This window comes from Parambassis ranga, chromosome 18 (assembly GCF_900634625.1).
Source record: "Parambassis ranga chromosome 18, fParRan2.1, whole genome shotgun sequence".
NCBI lineage: Eukaryota > Metazoa > Chordata > Actinopteri > Ambassidae > Parambassis > Parambassis ranga.
The window spans coordinates 11,279,116-11,305,096 of NC_041038.1; the positions used below are offsets into that span (position 1 = coordinate 11,279,116).

At 43.3% G+C, this 25,981-nt stretch overlaps 2 protein-coding genes across 11 annotated transcripts in view; both read right to left on the reverse strand.

The window, feature by feature from the left end:
* clcn3 (chloride channel 3) overlaps positions 1 to 21,917 on the reverse strand; it is a 30,402-nt gene extending 8,485 nt beyond the window's left edge. For 2 of the 9 annotated variants that reach the window (XM_028428866.1, XM_028428862.1), the window contains exons 1-6: positions 21,769 to 21,917; positions 13,409 to 13,590; positions 1,942 to 2,102; positions 1,066 to 1,165; positions 525 to 712; positions 238 to 360 (exon numbers count right to left, since the gene is read on the reverse strand). In XM_028428866.1, coding sequence (XP_028284667.1) covers positions 238 to 360; positions 525 to 712; positions 1,066 to 1,165; positions 1,942 to 2,102; positions 13,409 to 13,571 — 735 coding nt within the window. In that variant the 5' untranslated portion in view covers positions 13,572 to 13,590; positions 21,769 to 21,917. Of the gene's footprint in view, positions 1 to 237; positions 361 to 524; positions 713 to 1,065; positions 1,166 to 1,941; positions 2,103 to 8,371; positions 8,456 to 8,551; positions 8,805 to 11,290; positions 11,510 to 13,408; positions 13,591 to 21,768 lie in introns of those variants that run through there. The other 7 variants (XM_028428861.1, XM_028428864.1, XM_028428865.1 and 4 more) reach the window with 7 other exon arrangements.
* Positions 21,918 to 23,038: 1,121 nt separating this feature from the next.
* nit1 (nitrilase 1) lies at positions 23,039 to 25,758 on the reverse strand. 2 transcript variants are annotated; one of them, XM_028429397.1, is made up of 6 exons: positions 25,586 to 25,758; positions 25,116 to 25,349; positions 24,950 to 25,053; positions 24,672 to 24,808; positions 23,694 to 23,819; positions 23,039 to 23,625 (listed from the first exon to the last, which is right to left on the reverse strand). In XM_028429397.1, exons 1-6 carry the CDS (start codon positions 25,672 to 25,674, stop codon positions 23,359 to 23,361), a joined length of 957 nt encoding a protein of 318 aa, XP_028285198.1. In that variant the 5' UTR covers positions 25,675 to 25,758; the 3' UTR covers positions 23,039 to 23,358. The 2 variants fall into 2 exon arrangements, with proteins under 2 accessions (XP_028285198.1, XP_028285199.1); XM_028429398.1 differs by lacking the exon at positions 23,694 to 23,819.
* Between the last annotated feature and the right edge of the window lie 223 nt (positions 25,759 to 25,981).

The window sequence follows — 25,981 nt, forward strand, 5'->3', positions numbered from 1 at the left end:
ATAGGTCTGAACGCATCCAGCTTAAAGGCTGTCTGGGCTCAATCCTACTCTAGCTGGAATGACTTTCTCTAGTGTGAACGGGGCCTTAGAGGCAGAACATTTCAACTGTTATTTGATGTACTGCTCTGAGTTAATGAGAGTCTGCAGAAAGGGTAAATAAAAAGATGAAATGATGATTTCTGGGCTATGCTTTTACCGAACATCACAAGGTTTCAATGCAAGAAAAAGGGGATTCACCTCAGGGATCCCAGAGCCACAGGCATAGGGAGCAAACACCTTCACCAGGCAAACAGCCAGGAAGGCAAAAGAGAGAGCCCAGTAGATGTACATGAAGTAGTTCATGATGTACGAGCCGGGACCCTGCAAAGAGAAGAGCAGGTTTACTAAACCTTACGTTGTAGTGAGCTTTAGTTGGTCAAAATTACAAAAAGAGAACACTCAAACTCTTTTTAACGTCACAACAATGCCTCTTCTTCTGAGACAGTTTGCCTTTTTATGTGCCATAGAGATGCTAGAGAGTCTACCTCAGCCTGCCCCAGTATTAGCTCAGCCCAGCTCTTCCACTGAGGACACTTGTCTCTCTCAGCAAAGGTGGTCTCATTGGACGTCCAGCAGCACTGCTCGTGGTTGAACCACATGGCGCTCAGACACACACCTTCCTTCAGGTCGTTCATCCAATCAGCAGCAATGTCAATCAGGCCAGCCAAAGCACCTAAGAGGAAGAAGATGAGAGGAAGGGGCGGATAGGTGAGAAGGAGAAATAAAGGTGTTTGCTGGCACTTCGCTTAATAAACCTACTTCTAGAAACAGTTCATTTTGATTCAAGATAAGATATTATGAGTGTTTTAGGCTTATTTAGGCCTAAACAAGTCTGCAATAATGTCATTACAAAGACTTGTTGATTTCCTCTCTTACTAGTTATAAAAGCAAAACAGCATGAGGCTGCAGGAGAGACAGTGAAGAAAAAAAGAGCCGACCGAGTGTGAGCTGCCCGAGGCGAAGCATGTGAGAGTCACCAGCAGAGAAAATAACAGCTGTGTGTGCATGTGTGTGTGTGTGTGTTACCTGATGCCAGCCCAGTGAGCGTGACCACCAGCCAGCCAGACCAGGCATCGTACAGGCTCTTGGTGAACTCCCATGCTGACTCCTTTTTCTTACTGTTGATCTGCAGAAAAAAAGTATGGGAAATGTTTCACTACATGAAGTCATAGCAGTCATGTAGGTTGGTCGTAGGTTTTGGAATTTCATAATGGTCTCTAGTGGAATGAGTTCCACGTCCTGGCTGGCAGGTAAGGCCAGGCAATAAAAGTATTCAAATGTTATTCAAATGTTATCAATTCCTGCAATACGGCAATAAAAGCTGTTTGCAGAATGTGCAGTAAAACAGAGACAATATTTAGACAAGAGTTGACACAGAGAGAGGCTGAATATGGTGTGTCCATTCATCCCAGGAAGTGAAAGCAGAGGAAACATATTGATGTAAATGTGGCTCTAAGTTTTTTTGTTTTCCTTCTCTGTTGAGCCATCAAGGTTACAAGTGCTGACTGCATGTACTCAGTTCTTCTTTTGTGTAACCCTGCAGCAGGAAGTCTGTTCCTGTGTAGTGGAGGAATTTTCTTGCTAACATCAGCAAGTATGAGAGTTTACTGGAGGTGCTGTGGAGGATTCTGATGCAAAACAAACCTTAGGACAGGGTTTCTCAAACTTCTTTGCTCTGGGGGCCCAGTGATGTTATACCTTGCTGGTCTAAGGCCCTGCGTACCTTAAAATTATAATACTGGCTAGTCCGAAGGCAAAGGTCGGCCGACAGCCAGGTTGTAACCTTTCGGCGGCCTGGTACTGGTCCACAGCCCATAGTTTGAGAAACACCGCCTTGGGATATTTTCTGCCTCTGTATGGTTCTGACAAAATGCTTGTGGGGTCCTCTAAAAGTTTTCTTACCTTCCGATGTCTCTCGCGATCCTTGCACTTCTCACGGACCCAATCTATGGTGTGGAAGTCGTCGTAGGTCCCCACACCAGGGATGGGCTCCTCTAGAAAGTCCAGCAGGTGGGTGGAGCTACTGGCGGCCCCGCCCCCGTTCGACATGGCGTAGTTAGACCCTGAATAAAAAAAAAAACAAAATGGATTAGGTGTGGAACAGCTTCCATCTTGGGACATACGACAATTGTTGTACGGTAAACTAAAAGACAAAGTTTTGCAGAGCACAGCAATACTTTGTTCACACAGTTCTGTCAGTAATAGTGTCACTTACTCTAAAGAGGTCCATCACAGCGTTGCCTAGAGCCTAGACCTACACCCCCAAAATTATCCAGCCCATCATATCCACTGCACAGATCACTACACAGTCACCATTGAGATTTAATGGTACTGCAACACTGCAGTCTAGGGATGTCCCGATCCGATCACGTGATCGGAAATCGGGCCCGATTACGTGATTTCAGACTCGATCGGAATCGGACGTTACCTCCCGATCAGGACTCGGATATATATTTATTAGGGCTGTCAAAGTTAATGCCTTCTATGCAGGGTGGCTCTGTGTCTTGTAGTGCAGGGGTATGACAGTTGCTTTTGGTGTGAGAGGTCCTGGGTTCGAGACCTCGATGAGATGCGTGTGTGACATCTCCCAGTGCTGCAATGAGTGCCTTTATAGAGAATCCTGAAAGCATCGGATCGGGACTCGGTATCGGCAAATCAAATGACTCAGACTCGGACTTGAGGTCAAAAAAACCTGATCGGGACATCCCTACTGCAGTCCATCACATTAGCAGCAACAGAAAGGAGTGGAGATTCATCTGCATTGCTGGACGGAGTAAACTTCGCTAAAAAGCCAGGAGAAAATCTGCTTATCTTATTCAAATAATCACTCAAACACTGGAGAAATTTGTTACATCTGAAAACTCAATATACTAATACACCTGAAATCCACTCAGAACATGCACTGTTTGGATTCATGCCATCTTAGCACTGCTCTGCTCTACAGGATCTGCCTGCAGGCTGCATGAAGATGTGACTGCATGCAGACCAAATAACCATATGCAGTCAACTATTGAGTAACGACTTTAACTTGACCAGCATTAGTTACAGCACATATTAATCATAAGCAACATAACACAACAACAACAAAAAAGCAAACCCTGCCTGCTGCACTTTGGATGGAGACTGTGCTGATAACAGTGACATGAGATGCTGCGTGTCATTAGGTCTAATCTGTTCTGAGTAGATGCACAAATTCAATGTGAGACGCAAACAGCACAGCGCACACTGACAGAGCGAGGAGGAGGAGCAGCAGCCACTGGCTGATTCTCTCTGCATCTTATCTGGAAAACATAACAGAATTTACATGGCTGCCATTTTGCTGAGGTAGCATGACGGGAAATTTCCTTCGGCACTGACACCCCCTTTGGGATACACAAAAATCCGGATGCAATATTATCGCTGTGTTTGAATCTACAAATGCACTGCACCATTTTATCATGCTGAACAAAGCTGGTGTGATAAATGAGGGAAATACCATCTTCAGACATGTGAAAATGTCAGCGAGGCTGAGCTGAAGCCTCCTACATGATGACACAAGTATTCATCTGCAAAACAAAGGCGGTACTGTGTGTAACAATGAGATAAACTGTCAGAGAGAGAGCAACTTTTACAGCTCCTGAAGGATCTGTGAGTGTTTAAGCATTTATATATTTTTCCCTGAATACCCTTAGATGAAGTGATACAGTTTATATGGTTGGTTTGTTTCCACTGCCATGACCAGTCAGCCAGTCACACACATCAGTCAGATGCTGCTGAATTTTCCAGTGTCCTGTGATAAGGCACAGTTTACAGCAAAGGATGTTATTGATGGCTTGAAGATGGAACAAAAGACACAAAGTCACATCCTAAATGGTCAACTTTTATGATGTATATACAACCAGAACCAGAATTTGATGTCTATAGTCCATGCTGTGTTCATATTACAGAAGACAGAGTCCAGCTTGTTCAGGGTTCCTCAGTCCGCTCTACTCTGCACCAATATTCGGATGGCACAGCCAAGCATGCCAAATGGACCACGCTAACAATCACACGGGTTTGAAGGGTGAACACAACCTTAGAAAACCCATTCAAGTTTTAAACAAATTAGGATCTGGATGTGGCTGAATCCTGCTTAAGCCACATTTTTCCCCAGTGTGAACGGGGTACTATTTTCAAATCTGGCTAGCACACACTTGTGTCCGCACTCAATCCGGCTTCATCCAGCATGTTTGCGGTCCTCCAAACCACTAGGTGGCGCCTCGTAATATACAGAGTCCGTTCACGATGCGGTAGGACCGCGTGTGCGCATCATTGACAGTAAAAACTATGGACAGAGCTTCCGTGATGTCACCCGTTTGTTTCTGAAGAGCCGTTCTGAGGCTCGGTGGGAGGTTCCGGGACGTGATGACCGCCGCCATGTTGGCAGCGTCACGTCAACTAAAACTCCGAATATGGACAAAGAGGGGGAGCACGAGCGGGGTTTAGGGGGGCGGGCGATCGTGGAAGCAGGAAACTCACGTTGTGATACGTCAACTGTCTGTCACTCAAGCGGCAACGCCCATAATTAGGCGTAATTTTAAGTCCGAATACAATTGAAACGAGTGAGTTGTAAAAAAATTCACCCCCGTACAATTGACACTAGAAGAGAACCTATCATCTGAGACCAGAGTGGTTTTTTGTACCAGGCTGTAAACATGTTCATTTCTGCTGTGAAATCGGCCATTTTAACATGGGAGACTATGGGAAATGACTCGCTTTTGGAGCCAACCCCCAGCTGTTGCGGCGTGAATTACAAGTTTTGACACTTCCGCATGGGCTTCCACTTTGAGCCCCGAAGGTTGCCGCTTGGTGCGCATGCGTCATGCAGAAGACAGAGTCCAGCTTGTTCAGGGTTCCTCAGTCCGCTCTACTCTGCACCAATATTCGGATGGCAAAGCCAAGCATGCCAAATGGACCACGCTAACAATCACACGGGTTTGAAGGGTGAACACAACCTTAGAAAACCCATTCAAGTTTTAAACAAATTAGGAACTGCGCAATTCACAGCTAAAGATAAAAGGCATGATCGCAATTGTGTAAGCAACAATAAGCCACTTTAAACATAATAATGGTGCTGCTAATTCTGAGCCTGGAAATATTGCAAAAGTAAAACATGCACATTCCAGTGGTACACAATACATATTATCCCAACCTTTTTAATCTCCTGTGCACAACTGCCACTAGGACAGGATCATGAGTGATGTCTAACAAAGGATTGTTCATAGCTATAAACCCTTAGGAACAGGATTTTTAACAGAAAAAACCCTCAGCTGCTTCTGACAGGGTCATAAAAGATCATAAAATGGCATCACACCGCAACCTCCATGTTTACTACCCCACAGCAAACAATCTGTACCATCAACAGACAACACAGCTCATGCACAGTTTGAAGAAATTGTTTCATACTAACAGAAATTTCCCCTTAAAAACAGACACATGAGTGCAGGATAAGACTTGAATGTAGGCCATGACAGAGCTTTTAAAAGAGCTTATTAACTCATATCGCTCCCTTTGATATTTGATGTGCTGTGACAGAAGGAATAAGTCGAAAACCCTTTGGTGGGAACTCCAGTAAAAAGGAGGGCGACTGCATCTTTCATCAGAGCAGCTGATATGTAAGTTACTATTGTAGTGGGTGTGAAGTCAGCAGCAGTAAGAGAGGAGACCGATAATATCGTTCTCCATTTTGGTTTCACAGACACCGCTGCAGTCGGGATCATCCAGGGATGATGACTCAGCTGTTGACTCGACAACGGCAGGATATGAAAATCTGACCTTTCTGGCCTTGTCAATACATGTTCACAGATCTTACATGGTCATGAAGAAGTTGATTGAGTGTTCCTGTGAGCACAAGAGTGAGTGAGTCGCTCAAACTCAAAATAGTCTATGTGTACCGTCAATTTGAGGTAAAAAATTAAATATCAATCTCTATTTTTAAACTTTTTTTAACCAGATGTTTGTGTCAGTTTAACATCCTGTTGCTCTCTCCACATTTTTCCATCACACTGACACACTTTCTAAACACCGTTATAGTGCAAGAAATTCATTAAATAGCACCATGCACATATTTTGCAACATTATATTGACCTATAAGTTTAAAACCATTACACAACTGTTCCACTATTAACCTACCAGGTGGCTTTCTAGGTTAAACTGATCAAATAATCATTCATCAGAATCAGAATTACTTTAGGCCCCGTTCACACTGGAGAAAGTCATTCCAGCTAGAGTAGGATTGAGCCCAGACAGCCTTTAAGCTGGATGCGTTCAGACCTATTTTCAAATCTGGCTAGCACACACTTGTGTCCGCACTCAATCCGGCTTCATCCAGCATGTTTGCTGTCCTCCAAACCACTAGGTGGCGCCTTGTAATATACAGAGTCCATTCACGCTGCGGTAGGACCGCGTGTGCGCATGCGTCATGTGTTTTTTTTTTTGTCCCGTGTCGCGCCCCGTGAACCGGAAGTGCCGAATGACACTAACCGGAAGTAGCATGTCAGAAGTCAGAATATAACTTCTAAATCAACACTGCAGATGATTCATAGTCTGACACGTGAGAATAGTGGAACAAACCGCATAGAAAAGCACAAACTCTACTACAAACCTTGACAGCAGCCCACAGTGACAGATATACTGAACACAAACCCTGTGTACAAACTGACTGCTGCTCTCTATCACAGAACATGACCTATTCAGAGGGGAGGATTTTTTTTAGCTGTTAGTAAGAAAACAGAAGATTTATCTAATGAAGCCAACCAGAGGAGCCCATCCTGATGATGCAGCACTATTATGCTGCCCTCAGTCGCATCAGAAGCATGGAGCCAAATGATGCAGAAAACAGAAACGAAGGGGGGACTGCATGCAAAAGTCTTCAGTTCTTTCCCCCCTCTACGTTAGTCCAGTGACACTGCAATTTTATTCAGGGCAAAAAAAGCCAGGTCAGTGCACACACAGGCGTCAAACACCACTTCTCACACTAGAGGAGTCGTCTACACCCAGATTGTGGGGTGTGGCCGTATTTGGCCAAATAATCGTCAAGTATGTGGTGTCAATATGATGACTGCCGCAAGAGTCGATGAGAACAAGCAGACCGGGATGCAGCAACAGCCGAATTAAAGGCTTACAAAACCACTGAACACAAATAAGCAAATTGTAATACAGGAAAACAAGACCAACTTGTAGAATTATGGCAACAGAATGAGCACATTCATTACAATACGTCAAATCATTCAGCTAATGATGCAGATCGGCCTCCATATTTGTTCCTCTAATGTGCAGCTAGCTTTATACCGGCTTTAAATGAGGCAGAAATGAGCACCCCTGCGTTCTCCTGTAAGAGGCCTGCACTACTACTGTAGAGCAAATCAGATCAGAACGGTTTAGAGGCAGCTGGGTAGGACACCCTGGGTCAGAGGGGTTGGAGTAGAGTTAGTCAGTCTGCTCAGCTGTCATGTGATCAGCACCATAAACTGACCCCAGCAAACTCATTAGAGCTTGAAGAGGTTAGCAGCATGCCGACCAGACTGGTGGAATCCCTGCAGTCACACAGAAGGCTGCTGGATAAACAGACCAAATTCCAAAAACTCAAAGGACTCAACAAGTTGTGTACATACAACATGTTAGTTTTGGATAGCTGAGACAAGGCCAGAGAGATTAGGTGGAAAGACCTCAAATAACCGAATGACCATGTTGTTTCTTTGCAGTAGATGGACCACACACACTACACTGTATTGTAAGGTTGGAGGGAAAGTGAAGACATCTTTGTATAACGTGTGGCTGTCCGCAGCGGAGGACGTGTCCTAAACTCAGAGGGTTGTTTTTGTGTCTGCTCATTCACCATAAAAATATAACAAAGCCTGGAGGAACCGACAGGCGCACTTGCATTAATCCCTGAAGGCCCAAACCAGAAAGACAAACAAGGCTTCAGATTAAATTTATCATATTATCATGTAATCATCTGACATCGTTTGGAACCCTGTTATGAGTGATGTGATCCTGGATCATGCCAACAACAGGCGTCCTCACACTGCAGGGAGTTTGTGATAAAAAGGGGCAGTGTGGATGTATAAGCATCCACTTTGTGTGTGAATCTGCATGTGTGGAAATTAAAATGGATGCCCATGATGTTGTGTTTAGTTGCTGGTGCTCACAGGCCCAAGTTCAAGCCTTCACACTAAATCAACTCTTTCTTTATCTCATTATCTTTGGCTGACGTGCACACACTGCCCGTTAATCATCTACAGAGAGGTGCGCGGAGAGACGAGCCGGCGGGATAGCTTGTTGTTAGCAATGGCAGCTTCTAATCCATACATACTAGCACTTTGGTTTCCACGCCTTGCCAGCCGCAGAGGAGGCAGCGTTTGCTTAACCGGCGCCGCCATATGGTTAGATTCAATCACTGTTCAAGAAGCAGAAGTCGTGTCGTCAAAGCAGTGTGAGGAGAGGAGGGAAATGAAAGGGAAGGGGGAGAAAGAGAAGAGGGGACGTGGCGTACCTCTTCTAGGGATCTCCTTCAGGGGGATGGTGTCCCCTCCCCCGTCGTAGGGCAAATAGGGGTCGGCTGCTGCGTCCTCCTCCTCCATGTTGACAGTTAAGAAGAAGCTAAGCTAAACCGAGCTAGGCGCCACTATACTCTGCTTGCTGCGTGTGTCATTCGCTGCTACCGCTGCCATGTTTACCAGAGGAAGACAAGCAGGGCTGTGTGTGGAGTGTGTGTGTGTGTGTGTGTGTGTGTGTGTGTGAGCACACAGTCTCTCTCTCTCTCTCTCTCTCTCTCTCTCCCTCCCCTTCCTTTTCTTCCCCGCTCGCTCTCCACTGCAGCAGCTGACTGTTAAGAGCTGATGATGTCATCACACAGACACACACACATAAACTGAGGGAAAGACGATCACACTAGGCCGGTCTGTGGTTGCTAGGGGAGATCAGTGAGCCCTGCCTGTATGGGAGAGACCATAGTGTCAGGTCACAGGGGTGGGGGTAGGGGTGTGTGGGGGGGGGGGCTCTATAATGGAATAATCCATTCTGAGTATTATGACAGGGAGTCAAAGTAAGGAGGGTCAATATTTTCTTTGTCATATGTAACTGTAAATGCATCAGGGAACTGAAGATGTGTGTCTTTAGACACTGAAGTAATGCTGCTTAACATGCAGTAAAAGTTAGCATACGTTAGCATAAAAAAAAAAATTGCAGTTCCTCAAATGGCCACTTGAGTACAGAGTGTGTCCATCCCCATTGACCTCTGTTAAAATGTCTACATTTTGCAGCAGAAATAAACATATTTACAGCCTGATACAAAAACTTCTTTTGGTGTATATTGCTTATTGTGTTATTCCTAAAAAAACTACCAGGGATGTCCCGATCCGATCACGGGATCGGAAATCGGGCCCGATTACGTGATTTCAGACTCGATCGGAATCGGACGTTACCTCCCGATCAGGACTCGGATATATATTTATCAGGGCTGTCAAAGTTAATGCCTTCTATGCAGGGTGGCTCTGTGTCTTGTAGTGTAGGGGTTTGACAGCTGCTTTTGGCACGAGAGGTCCAGAGTCCTGAAAGTATCGGATCGGGACTCGGTATCGGCAGATACTCAAAATCAAATGACTCAGACTCGGAGGCAAAAAAACCTGATTGGGACATCCCTACTGGTTACCCATATAAACTGCTGGGTGCTTTCCAGAGATGTAATGAAATAGAACTACTTCACTACTGTACTTAAGTATTATAAAGCCAGATCTGTACTTTATTGGAGAATCATTTTTCTCCTACGTCACTACATTTTTTTAACGAGTATTATACTTTTACTCCGATACATTTTCTATGAGCAGCATCGTTACTCGGTGCACAGACACACACAGACTTTTCAAGCCGTGCAGGTTTATGCAGCACCGAAGTTTAATGAGCACACACACCTGCCTGTGAGCTGCTGTCCCACAAATAAGCAGCAGGGTTTGTGTTGTTATTCAATAAGACAGATGCCTCAGCTACATCGTTCCTCTTCGTCCGGTGTGCTCTTATAATCTCTCGATAATGCGTTAGTTCGGTTAATTAGCAATGCTAGTGATGTTTCCTGTGCTACATTGTTGATTCATGTTGATTCTACGGTGATAAATATTAGAGGATCGATGGATCATTTAGTGCTGTATGCGCTGTATGTTATGGTGAACGTGAGGTTGTATTATACCTTTCCAGTATTGACTGAAAACAGTGTATCACTGAAATGTTTGTTGTCGTTTTTAAAAATACTAGAGCTTTGTGCGGGAGAATTACTTATTTATTTTTATTTTTTTTTATTTTAGATACTTTAGTAATCCCAGAGGGAAATTGTTTAAGGCTGCTGCCAAGCAGTGTCATACAGTGACTAGCAAGGCGCGCCACAGGCTAGGGTGAAGTGTCTTGCCCAAGGACACACAACAATGACTTAGGGAGGAGTTGGGATTGAACCACCAACCTTCCGGTGCTTGGACAACCCTGCTATACCACTGAGCCACTGCTGCCCCTTATTATGAATGCACAGAGCCTGATGGCTGTTTGACTGTTGTTATGATTATTATAACGTCAAGCAATTTGATTAAGTTAAACTAACGGCTGTTCTGTTGTTCTACACCACTCCCTCCATCTACATAAGTAAAGAGCCTGAGAATCATGTTGGGAATTGTGGCATTAAGTTGTGTTCTCGCCGACACACTGTCAAGGAGTGACACATTGGAGCAGAGCCTCAATTACAATGACAGTATCACTACCAGAGCAGTACGGCTCTGCACCGTTAAACTCTATACTTGTACTTTTACTTTTAATACTCAAGTATATTTTAAAGACAACAGTCTTGACAAATGTAATACTTCTACTTGAGTATGATGCTTAAAGAAGACTTCTACTTCTACTCAAGTATTTTTTAGAGTATCTGTACTTTTACTCAGGTATAGGTCTGGTACTGTGGTGGTGCTTTCACAGATTGCGAGCTGTTTTTTTCCGAAAACACCAATATGTGAGATGTCTGTTATCATCTGTGCATTTAAATACTTTTGTGTATGTTTCTTAACTTCTTTCACAGCTAAAACCCAAACAGGATCGCTGGCCCTGTATTTCAAAGATGTTTTGTAAACTCAGTATCATCGTGTGTTATTATATGAAACACAAGAGAGAACGCAAAATCCTTCTACATCCCCTACGGGTAAACTGAGCTTTTGCATGATCACTGTAACATAAACACCAACCTGTGCTGGACCATTACCTTTTGACAGGGCTCCCAGTCACACACAGGTGCTGTCAGCCATAGTTTGTTTCCTCCCTTCGTAACAAGTCCCAAATCCACAACACAAAGTCTGAAACAGGAAAATCTCCCAGGTTTCTGTGAAATCCAGTTCAGTACAAAGACCAACAGGTTTCAGAGCGAACAGTCTCAGCACAAAACTCCACGGGGCAACAGAGTGAGCCAGCCCCTCTGTCACACTGGAGTCTTCATTTAGAGGAGGGTTTTAGAGGGTTTCTATGATCCCACCCCTCAACCGTGACGTAAAAATAGCACAGGGAGTCACAGACAGGCAGCAACTTCAAGGAGACTTCCTGAAACATTCGTTCACGCCTGCCAGTAGCCAAACTGGTTCACGACAGTGCAATTTATCAGATGTACAAATCAAGACCGGCAGGACAGGTAGGGGTAGCCCCGGCATATGTTGGGAGTATATCACATACATCACGTACTGCCTCTTCATGGAGAACATCTCATGAGTCCAACCATAACTTCAGCTCATGAGGCCACACTGTTAAAAGTTATCTGTGTACGTGACCCACAGTCTGCTCTTCAATAATGAATAGGCTTACTCAAAAGATGTTACGTCACTCCTCTTCTTTACTATACTATTGTACACGCTGTAAGCAAACTCCTGCTAAAGACACATGTCAGGGCAAAGCTGTGTTTTGAATGTTTTAAACTTGAAGTGTCAAGTTGTGGATCTACATTTTTTGCAGTTAGTTTGAGGCAGATACATCGAGCTCCACAAAAACAACCTGCTATCCGCTCTCTCATGATTCAATTCAATTGTAGTTTAAACTTCATTTAGCATCTTTATCATGGGCACACACACACACACACACACGATCTGCATTCAAACAACAGCAACTTAGCAGTGAGGCCGAGCTCGGGTGAGACCTCCGGCACAATCCCTCAGCGTGTGTTTTTTTTATGTTTGATCAGCTGCAAGTCAAAGCTTAAAAGTGGAAGAATCAGCATATTCCCTCAGAGAAGGAAGTGCAAACAGGATGCACCAGATCAGATGTTGATAGGACAGATATACCAGCCAGAGTGGCAACGAACCACTGAATGAATAAGAAACAGGATACTGCACTAAAAAAAAAAAAAACTTCCATCAGACCACAGAGCAGAAATCATCTTCTATATTTATGCAGCCATGTACCTCTGCTGGGTGTTTGTGTTTACCACCTACAGGCTGCTCAACAGGAACATAAACCAACAATCAGAAAGGAGGGAAAATAATGACAGGATGGCACAAAAGCAGCCGCGACACCACAAAAGCAGTAGCAAACAGGAAGCTGAAGAATTAAAGAGGTGAACAGGTCAAGATGGAAACAGAACAGGCCAAACCTTCAAACCACGTGTGGTTTAGTCACAGTTACGAACAGAACGACAGGACAACAATCGATGTTTGCATGTAAACTAATAAAGGTAGTCATTAAGAGAGCCTCACACATGATTATATGTAATAAATTAATCAATATATTTGTTGTATTTTAGCTGTGGGGGAGTCCCAGGTTTCTGTTAAGGACAAAACTGCATCGAAAAACAAAAGATTCAAACTGTAGCTGTAATATTTAAATAAGCATATGTGAGTTTTCTAGAAGACGTTTCGCTGCTTGATGAAGCTGCTTGGATGAGCAGCGAAACGTCTTCTAGAAAACTCTACAAGTCCAGACGCCTTGCTTCAATCTTCTCTACGTATGATGACCTGGATGACTGAGAATCTTCATCAACAAGCATATGTGAGGTTCTGTGGATGATGATGATGGAAGCAACAACTATGATGCAGGCTAGATGGAGGGGAAAAGGGTTTTTTCCAAGGTGTCATAAGGCGTGGATGGAGGAAGCAGCAGCAGCAGCAGCAGCAGCACACATGAGCAGACAAACACTTGACGCTTCAGCAGAGACTTCCATTTCGGGTTTGTTGTCAATAGAAAAGCAATGGGACACGATGGGAAGTTTACTGAGAATTCAAGAAAAGGTTTTCACTGACAGGACTGTCAATCAAGAGTTCATCAAGCTCAAGACATCCAGACTTTGACCGATCACACTGCGGGGGTGTGGGAAGAATTTGTAGGTATCCCCTATTCCTACCTGGGGAGGCAGCGTCCCCATCCAGCAGGTTGTCGTCCTCTGTGGTGTGGAAGTCCATGATGACACCGGCTCCATCCAGCAGCTCCTCGTCGCTGCTGGCACTGGCGATGCTGTTGTAGCTGTTCCTGCAGTAACCTCTGTGGTACAGCTGCTCCGACTCCATTTAGCAACACGCCGGTACCCTGGATAATAAGGAAGGGGTGAGGAAGGGAAGGTGGAGTGGTGGAGATATATATACAGACTGTGTTGTGAGGAAGCTACAGTACACAGAGTCGACAAAGTGAAGTGAGTAGGGTGAGCTGTTCACATGCATATACTCAGAAAACATTTATAGTATTAGTTACAATACAGGTAATACAAGCTAAAGCTAATATTGTGATCACACAATCACCGTTTTATCTATTGATGTAGTCGGAGCATGAAACCCTCCCACGGGTCCTGGGTCCGCTCCATGTGCAAAGTTAGACAATGAGTGAGGATAGGGAGCTGATGTAGACCGACTGGTAAATCAAGAGCTTTCTGTATGACTCACAGAGCATACCTTAAGGCTTATGACCACATCAGTACAGAAGCTGCACCCAACCTCACCTCTGTAACCCATAGTTGGACAGAAACTCTGAAGTGTTTAATGATGAAGGTAAGACAAAAGATTAGGCACATCCATCAGGCTGTAAGTTGACTGGACTGTCAGTCTCTGATAAGAAAGACATATGAAGCTAAGCCAAAATGAGCTCTCCATGACACTGTGTTAATGAACAGAGGGAAAATCACAATCATCCTTTTAGCAGCACTATACAAAGGACAAACTTTTCCTTTCCTTGTTAAACTTCTCCTCTTCAAAACCTCTTGTTTGGCAGACATTGTATAACAAACCAAAATCCTTTCAGTTTAATTGCGCAGCCAAGTGATGTATTTATAGACTGCGGGATTAAACGACACACAGACGTCGTCTCTACAACCAGAGTACGATTATGATAATGTTCCTGCAGGACCAAAGGGGAGCAGAGCAGCATCTATAGCACGCCCTCCTGTGGAAAAAGCTGGAAACTACACCACAAACGTGACTCAGGAAGTGCCCTAAAATGATCCTGTGCACAATGACAGTCCAATGACGGCAGAGAATGAAAGTTAACCTGAAGGTAATTTAGGAGTAGCAGCCATCAGGCATGATGAGTAAGTAAGTGATAATAAAAAAAGAGTTCAGTGGGGTGCTTGACACGTGAGGTGCCTAATCCCTCACAGCCTGACAGATGACTCCACATTCCTCTAAAAGTCTCTCTGATCTGTCTTCCCTGCAGTTTGCTGTGAACATTTAAAAGTGACATTCAGAAAAGGCCACGCAGACAAAACAGAAAAGTCTGTGCTCCCATCTGTGGAAGAAAACTGCCATGTGGTGTCATGTATTAACTAGTGTAACACTGGTGGCATTGGGTGAACATGCTCAAAACATGTTCAAATGTTTGGGGTCTCCAGGCCAGTTCTACAGCTTCTCTGCTCAGCATAAGAGTTTTAACACGATTAGCTAACACAATGTACCGTTAGACCACAGGAGTGATGGCTGCTGGGAAAGGGCCCCTGTATTCTGTATGTATGAGCTGGTCATCGACTTCAGGAGGTCCAGCCCACAGCCACGTCCAGTGACCATCAGGGACGACGAGGTGGAGATTGTAGGCAACTACAAGTACCTCGGGTTGTGGCTGGACAACAAGCTGGACTGGACATGCTGTACAGATCACCTGTACACAAAGGGCCAGAGCCGTCTGTACTTCCTGCGAAGACTGGGAGCCTTCAACATCTGCAGGAAACTCCTGTGGAGGTTCTACCAGTCTGTGGTGGCCAGTACACTTTTTTATGCTGTTGTCTGCTGGGGGGGTAACATAAACAAACAGGCTGGACAAACTTATCAGGTGGGCCGGCTCTCTGGTCGGCATGAAGCTGGACTCCCTGATGACAGTGGCAGAGAGGAGAACACTAAGAAAACTTCTGGCTATCGTGGACGATGCCAGTCATCCTCTGCACACTGTCATCAGAGCTCAGAGGAGCCTGAACTGTCACAGGCTGCTCCTCCCCAAGAGCAGGACCAACAGACTCATAATCCATCTGTACCATCTATGCTGCTGTGCAATGTTTGTACATAATTCCTCTTATCTTTTATTTTTTTTTACTGCTGCTTCTATTTTATTCTATTTAACTCTTGCTCTGACTGTTGGTGTTGTATTGCTGCTGGTACCCAAACTTCCCCAAGGGACCTTCCCAAAGGGATTAATAAAGTATATTCTATTCTATTCCTTTGTATATATTCCTTTAAAGTCATTTACCACATTAACAATGTCTAGACTGTATGTCTGATTACTTTAATGTTATCTTCATTGAATATGAACATTTTTTACAAAAAATAAAGACATTTCCAAGTGACTTTTGAGCGGTAGTGTATGACAGGAATCTAACCTAATTGTGGGGTTATTTTTTAAAATATTTTTCTAGGTTGCTGCACAGGAAACTAGTTCACCGTTTTATTCATGAAATATTTTCTTCCTCCTTTAAAGCTGAACAGGTAATGTTTAAAGTTCAATCAGGTACCGGACATGGAATATTTCTGACACAAAACAATTTAAATAGTTAATAGTGTAATGCAGTGGTCCCCAACCACCGGGCCGGGGACCGGTACCGGTCCGTGGGTCATTCGGTTCCCGGGCCGCACAAAAAGACTGAGCAAAAAATATATTATTCATTATCTGAGTCTGAAAGCTGTTTCATTTTATAAATCGATCAGATTCATCCACCTGTGCCTTTGAGCACCTGCCCAGACGCTTGTCTCGGTCACGGGATACGGCACGCCAAAATTAAGCCCACAAGCTAGCAACAATGAATAAAAAACAAACGGAGAACTTCTTCGGAAAGGGGAAAAGGCCTAACGAGGAGAAAGACTATATCAGGAGTCCTATTTAAAATACGGATTTATTGCAACAGGTGATTCTCACACACCAAGTCCGCTCTGAGTGATATGTGGCGACAGACTCGCAAATGAGGCAACGAAGCCTTCAGAACTGCTTCAGCACTTAAGACCAAGCACCCTGCATTAAAAGACAAGCCATGGAGTTTTTTTAAAAGAAGAAAACGTGAACAAGAAGGACAGAAGCAATTAATGACAAAACAAAATGACGGAGTGGACTGGACATAAGAAACACACTTCGGGTGTCATTGTCTCCCATTATCCCCAGATGGGACCGCCTCATTGCTGAGAAAGCTCAAAGCCTCCCACTAATTAAGCATAAGAGTAAGTTGTCTTTTTATGCACTTTGTTTTTATTTTATTTATTTTTTTCTGTGCCGGTCCGTAAAAATATTGTTTTACATGATACCGGTCCGTGGTGCAAAAAAAGGTTGGGGACTGCTGGTGTAATGCAGTGTGTTAACTTGCTTAGCAACAGGGTTAAATCCTTTCCAAACCTACAGACACTTGGTTAAAATTCAAATACAACTCAACTAACTTCAAATCTAAGCTAATTTATGTTTTTGCACCATTGCTATCAGACACTGTGTTGTAGTGAAAATCACTCACCTTTCCCAAATAAATGCTGACACTTGTTGTGACAGTGAAAACACAACAAACCCCGAGCCGTCATGAACAAAAGCCTTTCCCAAACGCCAACAGTGAAACTGAAGACACAGTAATCCGCACTGGAACGAGCTCCAGCGTGAGGCAAAGAGGAAAGAGAAACTTTCCCTGAGTCAACAATCACACTGATTCACTATGAGACAGGACTTCCCTTTGAGCCATATCAAATCAGTGTGGTTAGGAAATTGAATTCAGCTCATTTGTGGAGCCAGTGCGGAGGCAGAAATCCTCTGGGTGAGCTCACTGGACGTTGCCGTTTGTCCTCTAGTTACTCACACTAGACTGATTTAACCATTCAAACGTTCCCCTTCCTTCCTGCTTTTCAGGTAATTGTAACATTTAAGGGGAGAAAACACTTCATATCAGAATGGATATTGATTCAGGCAGCAGAGTGAGAGTATAAAATGCAGGATAATGGCATGCAGTCAGAGGACTCTAATATCAAATGAACTGTGCTGCAGTGCCTGTCAACAATGTACTAATTAGAATCAGTCATCTTTCCTTCTGTTCCTCGCTGCTGGTGAAATCTGATCTCTATAATTATGACTTCTTTGTGTTTCTCATTGTTCTCTGCAACAAAGTTCAAAACAGTAATTATGGCAGCGAGTGTGTTGATCATTTAGAAGCTACAAACAAGCGATGTCGGATGTCAGCGTGAGCCGTTAGCCAAGGTGTTGGATGAGTGGCTGGTCGATAACTGCAGCATAATCAGCAGTGAAGGGAGCAAAACGTTGCTGATGTTATACAACTAGTATGAGCGGCGTCTAGGCTTATCTTCCTCCGCCTGGTCACTATGGAGGTGTTGCCCAGGCGACTGTTGCTGAGATGTGACTCAGCGTTCTGCCCTCCCTCAAACCGTCAGGCTCACACCTCCTCCATAGACATGGACCGGTACCCTGACACACATCTCCTTCAAGGAGGCAGCGACCAGTCGATGAACAGATCTAACGTACAGCACGGAGTGCTCACTCATCATAATTAACAACACTTTGACTACATGGCACCAGCGAATGACAATAAGTGCTGAATTTCTTTAACCAAAGACTCATTATGGATATGGATGAATCATAAACTAACTTGTTCAACTAGTTATCATTAAGAATAAACTAGGGATGTCCCGATCCGATCACGTGATCGGAAATCGGGCCCGATTACGTGATTTCAGACTTGATCGGAAGAAGAAGAAGATCGGAATCGGACATTTCCTCCCGATCAGGACTCGGATATATATTTATTAGGGCTGTCAAAGTTAACGCTTTCTATGCAGGGTGGCTCTGTGTCTTGTAGCGCAGGGGTATGACAGTTGCTTTTGGTGCGACAGGTCCTGGGTTCGGGACTCGGTATCAGCAGATACTCAAGATCAAATGACTCAGACTCGGACTCGAGGGCAAAAAAACCTGATCGGGACATCCCTAGAATAAACCTGCTCTTTGGAAAGTCCACTCTGGAGATGCAGGAACAAGCTCATTAACTCTTTAAAAAAAAGAGTTAAACATATAAGCCACAATTGCTAAATGCATCAACGTATTGATAGGCTAAAATAACTCACTTAACCATAAGATAAGATTTTGATCAGTGGCGATGGCATCACTGGCTCCAGCTGTAGACTGTATGTCTGCATGGTTCACATGACTTTGTTGTGCACATCATGCAAAGTTATCAGTCGGTCAGTCAAATGTAATTATCTGACAATAAAATGTGATGGTCTGAGAGGAAGTTGATTGAAAAACTTAATAATACATGCAAAAAGAATACAGCTGTTTAACCTGTTAAAGGGTTTGTGTGCTATCAGCGGGCTTTTTCAGTTCAGAGAAATGTATTTTCAAATTGGTCCCTCTGTAAAAACAGGTCTCACTTTGAAGGTGATGATGTCATTGTTGCTGGAACACAGCATAAGGAAGTAAAAGCTACGAATAAAGATTACACAAGACTGTTATCTTCGCTGTCCTGTGTGTAATCTGACCTTCTGCTTAAATGAATGCAGCGAGAAAGAGTGAATGTGCTCTTACAGACTGGATCATATGTTCCAGAGAGAAAAGGGGAGAAACAATTAAAAAGGGATGTCATCAGGGCTGAAACTCAAAATGCTATACTTAATGGAAAGGAGGCGAGCAGTCCAGACAGACATAATACAATCAGGAGTGCTGATTAACCTCGAAGGCAAAAGAAAATCCAATAAAGAGTGCCGTTCGTCTGACCTGTCTGCAACCACTGGGTGGAAAAAAAAGTAAAAACTTCACCCAGCTCTGACTCTTGCATGCGACTGCAGGACTGCCGGCTACTCATAAATCATAAATGAACACCAGAATATCTGAGTAGTAAAGCGAGGAAACATTAACTTGAGTTTATTGTTCAGTCAAGGACGTCGTGTCAACAAAATCAGGCTAATCCAGGGCACATTCATTGTAACCATGGTGAGGAATAGCACTACCAACTAGGGTTGGGCGATATTGGCAAAAAAAATAATCACGGTTAGTTGTGGCATTTAGCCGATAACGATTAATTTGACGATTAATTGATGACAGTTGCACTTACATGTTTTTGACTCTAAATTAGCACAGTGTTCTAGCATGATACCGACAAATCATCAGTCAAGTTAACTACTTCATTCACAACAGGCTAAGCTGGTGATTAGGCACCAACCAGCCATGGAAATATGCATTGATAATATTGAGGCACAAACTGCTTCAAAATAATAATGAAGCAAACATTTAAAGTAACTTTGTGCTTCAAATGTTTTATCTTAAGGTCACAAAGCATGTCAACATTAAAATTAAACAGACAAATAGACAAATAAGTTCAGAAAAGTCACATCAGTGATTATTTCAAGTTAAAAAATGTGTCTGCGCAAATGAACCTGTGACTGGAATATGTCACAGACTAGTGCATGTTTTCACTCAGACTGTAGAACAGCAGCAGAAAAAACAAACAAATAAACAAACCGGACAATTTCACATTTAAATGTGTGTCTGTGCAAATCAACCTACGTTACGTTCTTCCAGCGCTTCGTTTGGTCGTAAGGAGCACAATGACTAAACGTATCGCGGATTCTCGGCTGAGTGGAATTCTTTCCAATATCTGCTGGAGGAGACTTCGCTGTTGTAATGTTTCCTATCTTGCTGTGGAGTCCGTAAATAAAGATCGGAGTTCATTCATTTGATACCAGCAAAAATCCAGTTACTATAGCAACAACCAACGCTCCACGCTTCACCTAATGCATGTCGCGGCACTATATACAGCTGTAGTGTAGTGTTGTGTCCTCGTTGCGCTTTCTCCGTGCTCGGGCTTATGGTGACAGACGTTGAACTTATGTTAGAAACGTGCTGCTCCGCATTATTTAACTGAACACCACTGTCTTCCACCATTATTGTTATTGTGGGCTCACATGTGCGCGGGTGATGGTGAGACTACGCCGCACACAATCATCATGACGAGGCACTAATCGCCGTAATCGATAAGTGGCAAATATTAATCGATTACAGTTTTTCTGACGATTAATTGCACACGATACGATTTTGCACAAGCCTACTACCAACATAAGACGATGCGACATATATTTTGATTAAAATGATTTAATTACCAAACTTAAATGTTTTTTCAGTGCTGTGGGAGACAAGTAAACATGTTTATTTCTATGGGGTTTGACTCGCTTTTGGAGCCAGCCTCAAGTGGCCACTCATGGGACTGCAGTTTCTAGTCTACTTGGTTATACTACACATGGTACAATAGTTATTTTTTATAAACATGAATCTCTTCAGAATCGTAGAGAAGATTGAAGCAAGGCGTCTGGACTTGTAGAGTTTTCTTGAAGACTGTTCACTGCTCATCCAAAGCAGCTTCATCGGTTCCGGTGATGAATCTCAGATGATCTCAGAAGTGATGAAGCTGCTTTGGATGAGCAGTGAGACGTCTTCAAGAAAACTCTACACGCCTCGCTGGAATCTTCTCTACGAATTGTGACCTGGATGAAAGAGAATCTTCATCAACATCTCTTATATGCACATTCTGCAAAAGTCACTTTTTGATGTGGTAACATGTGATGTGGCCTTTTCCCCCCACTACATACACAGAAAACAGAGTATTCATTACGTTGTTAGTATCAATACACAGCATGAAAACTACTCTCTGACAGATTTAAATGCTTTAGCAACGACTATATACTTAAAGGTTGTAATATTTACGTTGTATAAAACACACAATTACATTTTTAACCACTGAGCCACACAGCCCCAACACATGACGGATGATTTTTCTATGCTAATGATTAAAAAAAAAACAACCATGACAGAGCCAGCATGGCAACACAACCCCACACACTGTGCATCAGTTAGCCGTGCGTTACATCTGGATTTACACGGTGAAAGAAGGGAAGAGGGAGCAACAGGAAACTGTTGGATACAGCAGTGGGCCTGAATCCACCAGAATTACACACACACACACACACACAACACTTTGAGACATGCAGACAAGCTAACGGAGAATGTCCACACAACACCGAGCTAGCACAGCTGCAAACGGCTAGCTAGCAAACATTAGCACCTGTTCGGCAGCGAGAAGGGTGTAAAATGAACCAGAGTTCACAACATTTCGAGGGGATAAAGTGGAGAGATGGACGGATGGATGGTTTAGGAGGGGGATAACACACACACACACACACACATCACTATGTCTCCAACACACACACACACAGTTTGCTAACCTTTATACCTCTGCGGCCGAAGCAATGGAATCGAGACACGTACCTTCCTGAAGCCTCGAATCCAGCTCGGACACAACAATTCATCCTTTTCCCGGGTTGAAGCAGGGATTTTGTTTGCTACACGAAGAGATTTGACATTCTCCTCATCATCATGGTGTTTTCTTTTTTCAGTCCCATTCCTGTGTCAGTGACGTTCACTTCCTGTTCCCATCCTGGCGGCGGCTCCCACAGCCTGGAAGGATCTGATCAATTATTGATCCTCTCACTGCGATCAAAAGGAGAAGAGAGGACAACCACATTTAAAAAAATCTTTCATTTCATTTTAAAAATATATCAGATAAATATTTTTTTTGATTTTTTTTTTTTGCATAGACCTTTTAATTAACTTCAGTTCTGATCAAAAAAATCATTTTCCCCAGGATTTTAATATGGTAATTAAGTTGTTAACTGTAAAAATCACAAATGTTACCTCCTACCAACAGGGTAAACCACCAACAATCAAGAATGCATGATTATGTAGTGCCATGGCTGTGCAGTCAAAAAAAGTGTGTTTATAATGTAAGTCTATGGGACAAAAAATGGGAGAAAAAATGAAAATCCAGTGCTGTGCAAAAACTAATAATGCAATAAAGTCAATTTTTTTACTGATGTTTGACATGACCAAGACTGTAATAAAGGTTAAAAAAAATCCAGTCCACATTCACCTTTTCTATTAAAAATGAGCCATTTTGTGTGTTTTTTTTTCAATTTTCAGCACCACCCCTTATAAAATTGGTGATTAAAGGGTTAAATTCCTGGGGGAAATGATTTTTTTCACTACTTTTGATTAGAACTGAAGTTAATTAAAAGGTCTATGCAAAAAAAATTCAAAAAAATATTTATCTGATATATTTTTAAAAGCATTAAAGTTTTAGGGGACGTTTTTTTGTCCCCGAACAACATGAAAGGGGTTAAAATCTGCCCACAGTGTACCGTTGACCTATGAAAAATGTTAAAATCATATTAACAAAATGTATGTAAAATTAAGCTTGTTGAGCAAAAATGATTCAATTTGCTCACATATTGACAAAGTTATGGCCAAAATAAACAAAAAAATTTCTCTCAGAGGACAAAAATGTCCCGAACAGTTCATAAGGGTTAAATAACAGAAAACATCCAATCACAGTTCACATATAAACTGTTCTGATTATAGCATTGTTGGAGGATTAAACCTGCCTCTTATAAAGGCCTGCTGCTGACTGACTGTATTACTTTAAACAGCACAGTATGTATTGAAAGAATGCAGCTTTATTAGAAGAAATAACACTTCCACATTGATTCCTTACTTTATTATTGAAATAAGTTATATTTACACACATCACATATTAACTCCCCAACAGTGCCATCTATTGATCAGCATGTGTAATATCATTAACTGACTGAAGGTCTGAGCTGATTCCAAGAAGTGTATTCACTTGAGTAAAATGTATTTTTCTCATAAAAATTAATTAATTTTTTTACTGCAATATGCGTCATATTCATAATTAAACAGACTGCTAAAGTTGCCGCCATCTTGGCCAAGTGGATCTGTTCAGACAGGCTGATAATTTCTCTTTTCATGTCTTATTAATCAAACAGAAATGTCAAATCTTGCTCAGGTTTGATCCAGAACGTGGTAGAAAGCTACGTCTCTGCGATGCTGTTGCACCGGCATGTTCCTCCTGGTTCTGTTGACCTTCTCCAGGTCCATTTCCACCAGCACCATGCCAGGTTTTTCCCCTCCGCAGTCACCCAGCACCTCACCCCAGGGATCCACCGCCAGGGCGTGTCCATATGACATGCGCTTCTCGTGGTGCTTTCCAACCTGCGCTGCTGCAAGGACGAAGCACTGTGTCTCTATCGCTCGTGCACGGAGTAACACCTGAAAAGAAAATGTAATGTAAATTTAGGTTTAAATATCATGGTGATCTAGATGTCTTATCGTCTCACCTCCCAGTGAGCGGCTCCTGTTGCTACAGTGAAAGCTGACGGGTATGTTAGGATCTCAGCTCCGTGTTTTTGCAGAGCGAGCGACAACTCGGGGAATCTTAGGTCATAGCAGATGCCCAGGCCAACCTACAACAAGTACATGGCTAGTAGAAACCCAAAGAAAATCACCAGACATTGATGTTATGGAAGCCCTAAGTAGGTCCAAGTCATACCTTAAAAAGTTCTTTACATAGACACACACACATTTGTACTGGTTTTCAAAACATAGAGCTATATTATGGCCCCGTTCACACTAGAGAAAGTCATTCCAGCTAGAGTAGGATTGAGCCCAGACAGCCTTTAAGCTGGATGCGTTCAGACCTATTTTCAAATCTGGCTAGCACACAGTTGTGTCCGCACTCAATCCGGCTTCATCCGGCATGTTTGCTGTCCTCCAAACCACTAGGTGGCGCCTCGTAATATACAGAGTCCGTTCACGCCGCGGTAGGACCGCATGTGTGCATGCGTCATGCTGTTTTTTGTCCTGTGTCGCGCCCACTGAACCGGAAGTAGCACATCGCTAACCGAAAGTAGCATGTCGCTAACCGGAAGTAGCATGTCGCTAGCCGGAAGTAGCATGTCGCTAGCCGGATTCGCTCGCCACATTTGCGTTCACACCTGAGCCACATTTGAGCCAATCCGGCTAGATCCACCCACGAGAGGTGGATCTAGCCGGATTGGCTTTGAAATCAAACTGGATACAGCCGGATTCAAGGTGTTCACACTCAGAAAAAAACACATCTGGATTGATCTGGATGCGGCCGAATCCTGCTTAAGCCACATTTTCTTCAAACAAAACTGATAAACGTGCCTAAAATTACATTTTAGGCACTACAGTCAAGTACTCCGATAACACACTTTTATATTTTGCTTCCTGTTTACCCATCTATGTATCACCTAATATGAAGAATTCACAAGCATTATCTAATAAACTGACACCTTTCCAATTGGGGTTTGTACTGGTGACACGATCGAGGGTCCAGGGATGGTGAAGGCACTTTCTTTGAGGGATACGCCTTTTTCTGGTAGCTCCACATCAAACAAGTGGGACTTTCTGTAGACTGAAACGATGTCACCTGTGAAAGTAATGAGAATGTGAGTATTGCATAAGTGTATGTTGGTCCCCGTTGACTTGGTAAGTCTTGGTATCATTGAGTTTAAATACATGTGAGATGCTTCAGTGGTGAGCAGCAGGAAGCTGAGAAAAAGACCAATACCTTTGTCATTAATTATGATGTGACTGTTGTAGATTCGTTGGTCAGTCTCCCAATCATGTCCTCGTTCATGAAATCCTCCAAGAGACAGCCACACCCCCAACTTCCTGGAAGAAAGTCATGAGTTAGGATCATCCACTGTCTCAAAATCACAAATCTGTTAGTCGACCTGGCCAGCTGAGTGTATCTTGAGATTGTGTCTCCTGACAGGCTCTCTGACAGCGACAGGGTCTCTTCTCTGCTGGATCCAATGTAATCAAACCCCTCAGGCAGGAAGACCATGTGGGCCCCTCGCTCAGAGGCGTCCTCCACCAGCTGTTTACAGGTGGAGAAGTTGGCCTCCTTGTTTGGAGTAGCCGTCACCTGACAGACTGCAGCTAGCGGGTGTGGTAAACTGGACATCCTGTGAAAAGAAGCGCTTATTATTAAATCCAGAGTTGTGTCAGCTTTGGTTAATTAATAACTACAATAGTTAAAACTGATTTAACCCTATGTTTACAATGTTTGTCAACACGGTTTATTGACATGTAGCTGGCATAATAAAATGGTTTGGGAATATTAATTCACTTCCAGTTTAACAAAGACTGACAATATACTATAACAAGACACACTCTTGTCACAAGAGAATGTTAAACATACCTGTAATGTAGCTTGATTGTGTGTCTCAAAGCTGGGAGTGAGGCCAAGTACTGTGCAGATGATCCCAAAACACACCTGATGGTGTACATTGGTCCCAGACTGAGCCACCTTCCCCGTTTGGCTCAGATCAGTCCTTTGAAACAGGAAGGTTTTTAGGCTTTCGACTTCTTCTGTGTCAGTGGCAAACTAGCATTAAGCACACTGACTCCACCTACTGGAGAGCGCTTGTATGTGTACGTGCCTATATTGTGTAATGTGACTTTAAGTCGTTTAATTGAAAGTATATTACGATACAAATATTACCTGAATTAATGAGTAATTAATGAGTAATTTGCAGATATTTTTGTGACTGAGGGGGCGAGAGAGCCTGAAAGCGGAACCGCATTTTTACACAGG